Below are 12,090 nucleotides of genomic sequence, written 5' to 3'. Positions count from 1 at the left end.
CACCCCTCACTTTGTTATTGAAACCTTTATTTCCCATTTTTAGCTCCCTCCTTAGGGTATTTTTCCTTTTTGTCCTGAGGACTGCAGCTGCAAAGAGCCTAGAGCAGCACCATTGCATCCTGGCCAGGCTGCTGAGCCCTGGGCACAACACACAGGACAGAAAAGCAAGGGACAGCTCTGATCTAGCTTTGGAAACACCAAATACTCTATTTTTATTTTAACTCAGCACTAAATAGAAAAATCCAGAAGAATATGACAATGAAGCAGTTCAGAACTAAGTCTGAAAAGATAATCCTGACTGGGGAAGTGTGCTTTTATTCTGCCCTGTTAGACCTGCACTCTGAGGAGGCTGCAGCAGTGCTGGAATGCACCAGCCCCTCGGTGCCACCATGGGGAGCCACTGAAAAGGCCAAACATTGAACAAGTGTTCAGCAATAACATATTTAAGCTACTCCAAAATTATCATCTCCATTGCTCAAAAAGTTTTAGGTGGAGGAAAAAAATGCATTAAAATGCCATTTAATGCACTCATATTTAGCTGAATTTTAAATACAGATATATATGAAGGTCTTGGTCAAGATCGTCCCAAGCTTCAAAATATTTTATTGGGAACAATAGCAAGGAGAAGTGTATCAAGTGGATTTACTTTAATAAAACAAATCCTTAAATATTTTTGTTTTAAAAAACTGGAAAGGAAAATGGAAACCCATGTATAGTCAGTTATATATTTCTGCTTAGCACACCTGTCAGAAACCCAGGCCTCTGTCAAACTGATTTTAAGGAGATGACAGACAATTTTTGGAATGTTCATGGCAGTGAGCACCAATGCCATTGACAGCTGCTGCAAATACCTTGGTAATACTATTTTCTCTGTGAATCTTGCTCAGAAATGGGCAGCAATTTTACATTAAACAAAGTTTCCAGATGTCCATCAGAAGTCACACAGACATAGCTTCTGTAGTTTAGTCTGGAAGCAGCGGAGGACAAAAAGTGACATTTCTCCATGGGCAAGGGAAAGAAGTATGGCATCTTTTAGTGAGCCAAAAGAGCAGAAAAAGAAGGGGGAGATGCAAGCATTCCTCAGCATTTACTCACACGCCAAGAGAAGTCAAAATCCTGAATGAAGTCAAATGCATGTTATTATACTGAATTAACTCCCCACTCTGACATGTCACAACTACCCCAAATTCTTATGTTTGCAGATGCACAAGAGCACGTTGCTGAGCTGTGAATATGCATATTTACCAGGTGTGAAACTATTTATATTCTACCTCACATTCATGCAAAAGGGATGGGCAGGTTAATCTTCTTTATGCAACAAACTGAGCTGTCTCATCCTCACCTTAGGCAGGAGCCCGAAGAGAAGCAATGAGGCAAAAATCTACTGAATACTTAACATTCCCCAGTATGATTCTGGTTGCAATAGACAAGTCAAGAAAATCCAGTGGTTTTAAGAAATTTTTTAAGAAAACCCTTCAGGATGTCAATTTATAATCATAGTTAGAAATAAATATAGTCATTGCTGATAGCAGGGAGTTCCAGGTACAGATCAGCTCAGAGGACACTGGGAAAAACAATTCACCTGTTCCATAACTTCTGGTGCCATCCAGCAAGGTGTGCCCACAAAGGTTTTCCTGACTTTATTCCTGGTAATGTCACCACCAGTGGCCAGGAACGCGCTAACACCAAAGTCTGAAACGAAAACAGCAGCAAAATTCATTAAGAACACATCCTGAGCAAACTGAAGGGCTGTCCCTTCTTTCCCCTCATATTCCCAGCCACCTATTAAGTACCAGATCATGCAGTCACGCATGAGGGGTTTCCTAATAAAGGAGGAATGATCAACAGTTAGCTAAGAGTGCTGCTACATGAACTGCCATTCAGCAGTTCACCATTCAATTCCTGGGGACAGCAGAGCTCTCAGCCCCGGCCGGCAAAGAGGAAAATTCCACTTTCCATTACAGCCCACTGGTCACATTAGAGCCTGCCCACACTCCCCCAGCAGCCCTGCTGCTGTACAAACCTGCCCTGCCAGCCAGAGCTGTATTTACATTTGCATACACACATAACTGTACTGACCCTCAAGCAGCACCCTGGAACATCCACAGCAATCAAGCTGGGTGCAGAAAACATCCCTTGAAAACATTGAACTGTCCTGAGGTATCAGCCCCTTATTCTGGATGATGTTTTATTACCAGAATATGCTTTATTTGATAATCCTCCATGGCTGAAGTGCTCAGTGCTTGGACTGGTTCCTGATGATACTGAACATGCCACAAACCAGCCCGAGTATCCCAGGGAAGCCTCACGAACAGTGATTCACACCCTGCACAGCATGACCCCACCTGAAACACCTTCCACAAACCAGGGTGCTCAAGGATGCCCTTTGCACTCACTGGCAATTGCATTTCTTTGAATAAAACACTCTTATGTGAGGACTATGCTGTAACCTCATGTTTTATGCAATTAAGAATGACATGGAAAACAGAAGTTACCAGCAGCAGCATACAGGGACAGAAATGGGATAAAGCACGTTTGTTCAGAGAAGAGCATTACAAAAGATCTGGCAACCAGTCATTCAAGAGAAGATGGCACTTTGTTTGGAAGGAGAAAAAAAATAAAAATCAAGTGTCAGGGAAACTGCTAACACAGAACTGTATTTCTTCTCAATCTGCTCCAAACTACAATATATAAATATTGCCAAGTTCCAGGCCTGCAATGGACCTGTAACTCAATATATAGCTCAATTCCCCATAACTTTATCCACACACAGAGGTTTTTTTTAAACAGTACAATCTCAAATGCCAATTTTGAGATTGATGACAGACTTGGAGAGCAAATCTAAGAAATTCCAGGGCTATTTAACACAAAACCAGAACATTATTGATCACAACTGGTTTGAAAATTCTTGAAACTCTGTTGACAATGCAAAATGTAAAAGCCTTTGCCTCTGTGGCCAGAGGAGCCAGAGTTACTCCATGGCTTAAGGATGTTAAATTGAAGAATTAACTGCATCATAAGATGCCTCCTTACAACATCCAAGTCATGGTATCTGTATGAGGACTGTCCCAAGTTCCCTCAGCATCACACCAGCAGTGCAGTGAGTCACTTCTCATTAGGATTTCAATCTTTGAGAAACATCTCTGAAGTTATCACTCAGAAGATGCTGAAAGCTTCCAGCTCAGTTCAGTTAGAGACTTCCAGGACAGGAACTTAGTGCTCACTGAAGTACTAGATGTGTTTAAACATTAAAGAAAGTTGCATAGAAATCACAGAGCTAAAACTAGCACTAACAAAAGCCTATCATTAGGATTCAGCTCTTCCAGATGTGTTGTCCTGTTCTTTTCCTGTTCCCAAAGGCATTTTAGCTTCCTAATATGCTTCAAGTTTTAGCACACCTAGATGGATCACTGTCCCTATCGCTACTGACATCTGAACCTTCTGGAAAACCCACTTTTTGCAAGAGTGATTTTTGCATTGAGATTTTCCATGTGAGTATCCACCATCTCTGCTTTTCTCAGAAACTGCAGGAGCTCCCTAAAAGATTCAGAGTGAAGTTGCCTTTCACTGCTCATTACAGGAAGTCTCCCAAGATCTATTGTTCTAAACACAAGAGCAATTAGAAGTTCTTTTAAATAAGATAATACTAACAGAAACTTGTCCAAGTGCCATCAGCATTTTATTGTAATGTGCTGTATTTGAACTTGCACATATTATCTTACCTCAAGTTTCCATGCAGTCATTTTGAGGGGAGAGGAAATGCCATTCAAAGCAAAAGCATTCCAGCAGTAAAAATACAAGTCCTTCACACAGTATTCACCACATCTCACATCAAACATGGGTTTATAAAGACCAGATGGAAATCAGACCCCTACATCTGCCATCTGAAGAAAGCTTAAATGGAATTAAAGTTTATTTCATTACATGGTTGATTTATTTAATGTTTTCCCAATTAATTTCCCTCATTTCCAGTGGACTAAAACAGGCTCAAACAGCCTGTGCTACTCCCCTGTAAGGAATGACTTTGAGACCATCTTCTCAAATGTCATCTTACTAACTTTATCCAAGCCCCAGCTATTCAGATAAGAATGTGCCTGCTCTCAGGAAATATCTGCAAAGCAATAAAACACAACCTCAACCACAAGTTCAGGTTCAATCCCTACTTCTGAGCAGTTGGGACCATCTGCACCTCAGTCTCTCTGCCCCCAGAAAGGTTTAAGCAGAACTAGGTCATTGCAGATGAATTTAACTCTAGAAAACGGGAAAATCCATCAAATTCAGGATAGCTCTGAAGTGTTTACACATTTGTACTCTTCCTTGGCAGCTCGTAGTTTATATTGGCTCACTACAGTGATAACTGGAAAGGACTGAATCACCAGAGACAGGGAGGAATTGGAAACCGTTGGACCTGGCTTGCAATACCAGTAACCACCACTGCTGGGGATCCAGCGACTGTCAGATATCCTAAAGGAGCCCAAAAACTGCAGAGTTCCAGCAATATGATAGCCAGTAAGAGTCTCCAGGGTGTCTGGATGAAAGTGGTGGGATTTTTTTTCTTTTCCATTTTTCTGAAGCAAAGTACAAAAGACTCATCTGTTAGAGCTGTTTCAGTCATTTAAACCCAAAGATTGCTAAAAAACCCCGTAAAGATGTGTATCTCCAGACTCTCATATCACAGCAAAATCCAGGATGGGAATGTCAATTCTGCTGATGCAAGCTCTGCACAAAATATAGCCAATTTTGTCTCTTCCAGCAGAAACACATGTTGCAAACCATATACCCCACAGGACACTCTACAGTGGCATTGAAGCTGAAGAATAGTGTTTGAAACAGCATGCCATGAGGCAACAATTCCTGGTACTAAGGTATCCAATTTGTCAAACTTAAAAACTACTCTGGCCACTCAGGAAATGTAGAAGCTGAAAAGGAAGATCTAGCACAAACAACTCAGCAACACAAAAATGCTGTGGCAGGACCACATCACAACAAGTACTACTGCAGGTATGTCTCTCAGGAAGATACATTTCTACCATATTCTAGATTGCTTTATCCAAATCGAGAAGTCAGCTGTTAAAAATAATCTCTCTTTGGCCATCTCATATTGTAACATTACTTTAATCCTAAAAGCCCAAGTACCTGCTACTGCATGTAGCTACCTACAAGGTACATAGAAGGGAAAGGAAGGAAGAACGTGCACCAAGAGCCAGGACCAAAACGTGCCAATACCAGAAGGGCTCCTACAGAGCTCGGTGTACTTGAATCAGACCCTAAAGCAGTTTTCAACTTCAACAGGGGCAGAAAAACAGAATCATTCAATCTTGACCTCAAAACCACTTTGAGTCTTTAAACAAGAAGTGTTTCAGAAGATAGCACTAAGTGGTTTTTTTCACTGGTCACCTTCCTTCTTGTTCAGCTGTTCACCATCAGAAAATATCTGCAGTTGTACTTAGTGCTTTCCTGTAAGCCTTAAAGCTTTTAGAGCACTGAAGATGAATGAACCTGGCAGCAAGAAGAGGAAGGCAGTGATAAATAGCAATTTTGTGCTGAGAAGGCAGCAGGTGGTAAGACACCAGATAAAAGGAAGATTAGTGGAGAACAAGAATCAAAGGCTTCTTTCCTTTTAAAGTCTAGATGGATGCACAGTGGTATTGGATCTGTAAATGTACACTTGTCCTCCTGCTCCACAAAGTAACTTCAGAATGACAAAGCCCAGGCTGGGTGACGCTACCCACGGCCCTCAGAGACATTCACAAGTGGTTTCAACAGTCAAACAGTGCAACATCTCTTCAGGAAACAGATAGTACAAGTGACAAATAAAAAGTTATTTCACAATTCGCTGCTGCAAGAGGAGAGGCCCAAAAAGTCTCCACCAAGCATAGAGAAAAATACTTTAGGCCCTTTTTTTTGAAAGGGAGAAGAGGCTCCAAGGTGTTCATGATATAACACAGGCTCCTCGAGGGAACCCTGCAATTGACACTCCCATCCCAAGTTAGATTTGTGCCTTGCCCCTTGTTCAGGCAATTTAATCTCCCAAAGTTAGAGTTTCCTAAGGGAAAGTGGGGAATGACACTGCCTGCATCATAGCTCAATGTTTATGTGGAGTGCTATTTTAGTGCAATGAATTAAGAGCAGTCAGGAACACAGCGAACCGGTGACAAGCTGGCATGGATTTGTGGAAAGTTACACAAATTCAGTTACACAAGTTTTGCCTGGCCTTAACTATCCCCGTTTTATAAATAGATAAAGAGAGAGGGGTTAGGCAACTTGCCCAGGATCAATTAGCAAGTCCTGAACGACTTAGTGAAATCTCTATCTACTTCAACTGCTTGGCAACACAGCCTGCCCAGGCCATGGCTGACACTGTGGGCACCTCTCAGGAGTGCACATTAGAATTCTCTGGATTTAAATCCCAAAGAGATCGTGTTATTGTCTCCACAACCAAAAAATCCACACATGGAGGGATGTGCACCTCTCTGCCTTCAGCAGACTTTGTATCATCACATTCAATCTCAGAGGTGAGTGACAGCATTTAATATCCCAGTGGATAAAATCTGGGGAAAAAAAAAGATTTAGTCTGCATTCAGTATCAGTAGAATGCTCACATCACACCATGGCTGGAGAGTGGCTCATAGTGAGCAAGTCTCATGCACCCTGGGAGATTTTCTCCTCAACCTCTCCCATCCCTTCCCAGTCTATCAAGACATGCACTTCATTCCACAGTAATTTATAGGTCCTGCATAATTAAATAAACTGACAAATGCAAAGCCTTGCTTACTGTAAGAAGCCATCTCCTGGTTTATGCATCAATACTGATGCCGATGCAGTTTTATGTGGACAGTGTTTTTATCCATGCACTTTCAGACTCCAGGGAGACAAATGCCAGGGCAAAGAGGTTTTATGCTCTGATTAAAAGAAATGAAGTAATTGCCATGGTGAGGCTGGAACACAAAAGAACATGGCTATCTCCATTTAGATTGCAACCACTGTCAGCACAGCCCAGAACAATGGTATCAGGGCAAGAGTCCTGCTCTCTCCACAAGACAGATTAATCCCGTGTGAAGGAGAACACTTCAAACTGAGAAAGTGACACTCTGAATTGCAACAGGCTCCAAAAACTTGGTGCCAAGCCACAAGCCCAAGCCAGTGCCCTTGGGGAAAACAAGAGAAATGTTAAGATAGAAGCAAACTGCCTCACTTTAACAGATCCAGCTGACCAGTGAGACCTAAAGACAATTTTCTCCTTGGTTCAGTGGATGCACTTTTTGAAAGCCAAACGAGTGATACAGTTAAAAATAGTCATGAGTAAAAATAAGACTTGGGGAGGAGTTTCAAGCTGGGAATTTGTGCAAGCCATTAGAGGAATTTTTAGAATTCCCACTTCCAACAAATGCCCCAGAACTCATAGATCTCTTCATCTCCTTACCTACAGCCACCTTCAACTCACCGTGCTCCCACAGTGGCTTTCCCCATATGCACAAACATCAATTCAGGGTTACAAACAGAACATGAGAAATGTCTGACACACCTTCATCAAGTTACTTTTTCTGTTCAGCCTTCACAGAATTGCACAGCCCAAAATTCACAAAAGAGGCTTTAATTTTCACTGGTTAGAACTGTGTAATACTGCAGCAAAATTACTGCCATGAATTCCACACAGTGAAGCTCTCAAGCAATGAAATTCACATTGTGGAGGTACAGTCCTGCAGTGAGGTTTCTACCACTCAACCTCACATGCATCTTGGCTTTTTTCCTCCAAAGGATTTCCACATTGAGATGTACATTCTTCGTTTAAATTTGAGAACTACATTTCATCTGGGACAAGGAACAGGAATTGTGTCAAGCAGTAGGAAACGCACAGGAACACAAGGTCACAAAAGCCAGAGATTGGATAAGACCTTCTTAACAACTGCTTACAGGCAGTTTGGATAGAGGAGTGGCAGAAAGGAAGGAGTCATTTTAAAAGAATGGAAGTCTTTCTTCCCTGCTACATGATTTAAATTTTTCATGTATACCAAACCAGTTCCTTGCAGAGAGGTGCCCCATTCACTCCAACCCTCAGGCTACATTCCACAGCTGATCAATCTTTTGTTTTTTATCTCCTGGTGTAACTTTCCAGTGAAACTTAAAGAGCGTTTGTTTCATGGGAACGAAGTGATGTCATTCGGCTCATAATTGAAGCACTCAACAATCAAGAGAATTATTCATAATATGCATTAATATTATTGTCAAAGGCAAGTGCTTTGATCTCGCTGAAACAAACCTTGTTTTATTGGGATTGGTTTGCTTCCAGCATTTTTTCCTCCTCAAAAAATTCCCCAGAAATTCTGCTACTTCATCCTAGGTCAAGAGGCAAGGAAGCTTAAGTGTCAGAAATTCCCACAGAAACAAAATCTCATGTTATGACCAGGTCAGGCTCTTCTCTATTATTTATTCATTTATTTTCATTTCTTTCAAGTCATCAGCTGCCTCCACGGAAACCAAAGTGCTTCCTGCCACTGCAGTGACCCCTCCGACCTTGGTTTAGCAGCCCTGCTGTGGCTGATGAAAGGTGGCAGGGTTGGTCCCTCTGCATGTTCTAAGAAAGAATTTGTAAAGGGGGAACTTTGCACATCTTGCAGTGCAGCTTTTGCAGGATATGTAGAGAGGTGGATTTCATCATTTAAGTGTTGCACATATAAACCATGAGTAGTTCAGTCTAGGGAACTTGTACAACCACAGACAAAATAAATCCTCTGAAATGCACAGAGCTAAGACCAGTCAACCATAAATCTATTTATCAATTAAAAATTGCTCAGCAGAAAAAATACACAAGCAAGTACCTATTGCCAGTGAGCCTTAATACAAAAAAAAGCCAAGCCCTGATAGTCTTGTGGAAGAGAAACACAAGAAGCTCTCTCTAAGCTGGCAGAAACACTCAAGAGTTACAGCCTTTTGCAGCCTCTCCCAAAACACCATCAAAAGCTCCTCAATTAAAAATCCAACGTGTTGTATCTTGGTCCCATTATGGAAAAAAAAAAAGCCTGTAGGATTTCACTGTATAAAGTTTGCTCCTTTGAGCATTTGAGAAGCCACTTTCTACCTTCCATCAGCTGCTACATAATTCAATGATTTACACCTCATTAGAAATAAAACAGCGGCATTAAGGGCACCAGAGACTTAAAAAATAAAACAAAGATACTTGAGGTTTTAAACAGAAATAGGTGTTAGGTCCTGTAAAAGGGCTTATTGTCCTCTTCAGAGAGGAGAGCTACCTATAAAAAAACTGCATTGCAGCATGTTCTACTTCCTGGTGGAAAACCAACACCTTTCATTCCAAGATCCAAAGCCAGGCACAGATATTCCAAAGGAATAAACAATGCTACAGGCACTTCTCCCTCATACAACAGTCACTGCCTCATCCCTAAACTCCCAGCACACCAGCCTGACCCACTGCTGTGACTCTACCAGCAGGACAGGGCACTAAAGAAGAGACCTTGTCACACACAGATATGGCTCTTCCCAATTAAATATGGGATAAAGAATGTTACACATGTACAGGGATGTTTGCCAAGCTGGCAGGATGGTACACAAGCTCTGCTCCCCAGCTAGATGTAGCTGGGACTGGAAAGGCACTATAAGATCCATGGGAAGAACACAGCACTGAGGAAAAAGAGAATTGGAGAAAAACTGTACTCAGGATAGCAAAACAGCACGCTGGGAAGAGAAGGAAAAACAAATATCACAGGTTCTAAATGTACTCTCCAAAAATCTTGGCTTACTTAGTCTGCAAGAATAATAACAAACAAACAGAATAGTTTGGGTTGGGACCTTTAATGGCCACCTTGTCCAACCCCCTGCAATGGACAGGGACACCTTCAACCAGAACAGGTTGCTCAAAGCCCCCATTCAACTTTGAATGTTTTCAGGGATGGGGCATAATTTTGGACTTCTGGAAAGAAGAGTGAAGGCTGTAGGAACACGTATAAAATAAAATATCAGAAGAGGATCAGGAGGCAAAACACTCCACACAATACCCTTTCCCACATGGTCTGTCCCAACCCAGGACTGTTTCCAGCACAGCTCTGTTGCTGCAGCTCATGTCAGCACTGACTGCAGCAGACATCTCCAGGCACATCTGTATTAGCTAAAGCAACTTAACAGCCTCTCCTTGCATGACTGCTTCCAAGACTTCCAGTTTGGGCTGGGCCAGGGCAGCCACTTGAACATCCTCTTTTGCCATCCAGCTCAACTGAAGCGGAGCAGGGAGCATCCACAGGAGCAGTTTGACCAGCTGATCTTTCCTTAAATGACTTTTCCCATCAGATATGCCCATTTCCTTCTGATGGATCTGTCCACCCTTCACAGAGACCTGAGCAAAACCACCTCACACGTCAATGATAAATCGGTGAGGTCTGTGCACTCCACTTCCAAGCCTATAAACTTGCTGATGTAAAAAATCTGACTAGCTTGTGCCAAGAACTTTATCTCATCTATTGATTCTGAGGACTTGACAATCAAATGATTTATATCTCCTGACTGTCATTATTTCAAGTAATAGTATTTTAAGATAAGACAAACTCAGGGTTGGCTTTTCATTTTGGTTTGTGGTTTGTTTGTTGTTGGGGTTTTTGGTTTGTTTTATGAACTGTGGGGCTTTTTGAAGCCAACATTTTTATGCAGGTTTCTCCTTGATCATTAAATGATTTCTTTGGATATGCAGTTATGCCTAAAGTTTACTCAAAGCTACCAGGAAAGTTACCTGCAATTTGCACTGAGCCATCTTCTCCAAGAAGAATATTTCCTGCTTTCACATCCCTGCAGAAAGATAAAGCAACAATAAGTGGAAGTCGTTAAATCTTTACTTCAACCAACAAAAAAATACATTAAAAGGTTATTTCTTATACTGGTATTTCGAGCCTCAAATCACACAGAAATAGGTACTTAAATGTAACTTCAGTAGACAGGCACTAGGCAGTATTTACATGATTTATATTTCAGGTACTACACACCTATACTTGGGTACTACACTACACAACAATTAAAACTTTGCAGAAAGTACCCTTAAATATGCAAGGAAAGTGGTTTGTTTCAGGCTCTTAGAGTTAGCTAAAAAGGTAAAAAGTGAAACCTAGAACTGATCAGATACTCATGTATCCCTTTAGGGGAAGGGACATGAAGAGAGAGTGAACTGATCTGGTTCTCCCCCAGTCCCACATCTCACTATTCTCCAGCCCTGGAAAAGTTCCCATCCTTCCTCAGGAAATCAGTTTAGCCCCATACACTGGTAAAAATCCAGAGAGTAGAAAAATGTTGTTTGCTCCTGGCTTAATGAGCCTGGTCAGTGAAAAGAGTCTCCCTGTTATTTTTTTTTTCTTTTAATGAATAAACACACAAGAATATCCAGCATGTGCTGCAAATGCTTTGTACTATCCTCTTTCTAGCTAAAAGCTCTGGTTTTCAGGTTAACAGCAACACTTGTCCATCCTTGAGGGGAACACTATTGTCACTGCAAACACTTTGAAGTTTTCCAGTTTATTTTCACGGGCTGCTCCACATGCCAACCCAAGAGATGGACTTCATAATTGACATCCTTGTTCATCAGCATGGCTGCTAAGTTTGCATTGCCCAGGAACCAACATGGAACAGGAGCAAAAAGAGGAAAACAACCTCAAAGTAAGCAGATTTTCCCTCCACTGCCTTTGACAGATATTCCAAATCCTTTCACATACAGAAAGAAGTCCAAAGCTATTTTTTCCTCTGCTCCCTAGTGCATCATGAGAACAGAACTGGTGTGATGGCCTGGCCAAAGAGCCCCAGTCAGGCCTTGGAAATCTCTTCCTTCTTGGCCTTGCTATTCTGAAGAGGAGGCTGGGCCACTGCCAGTTCCAGGCCAGGATAATTTTAAACACATCCTCTCCAGCACTAGCATTTGTCAGACTCTTCCCAATACCCAGTCTAGGACAGCAGCATGGCAAGGCTTTTCCCCAGTACATAACAGAACAAAAACTGCACATAAGGCAACCCCACTAAAGATGAACAGCAAACTGCAGCTGACAGCACCTTTAGCCTTCAAACTGGTATTTCAGGTTGTGTCAAATGTACACCTTTTGC

General features: G+C 41.8%; 1 protein-coding gene across 1 annotated transcript in view; it reads right to left on the bottom strand.

Moving 5' to 3' along the window:
* Positions 1-12,090, bottom strand: part of OXSR1 (oxidative stress responsive kinase 1) — an 87,332-nt gene that overhangs the window by 23,031 nt on the left and 52,211 nt on the right. The window contains exons 5-6 of the mRNA XM_014873671.2: positions 10,739-10,794; positions 1,583-1,692 (exon numbers count right to left, since the gene is read on the bottom strand). Coding sequence (XP_014729157.1) covers positions 1,583-1,692; positions 10,739-10,794 — 166 coding nt within the window. The remainder of the gene's footprint in view (positions 1-1,582; positions 1,693-10,738; positions 10,795-12,090) is intronic.

This window comes from Sturnus vulgaris, chromosome 1, assembly GCF_052056855.1.
Source record: "Sturnus vulgaris isolate bStuVul1 chromosome 1, bStuVul1.hap1, whole genome shotgun sequence".
In the NCBI taxonomy this organism is placed as follows: Eukaryota; Metazoa; Chordata; class Aves; order Passeriformes; family Sturnidae; genus Sturnus; species Sturnus vulgaris.
Note: the sequence above shows the minus strand (reverse complement) of the source record. Positions and strands in the feature narration are given on the sequence as shown.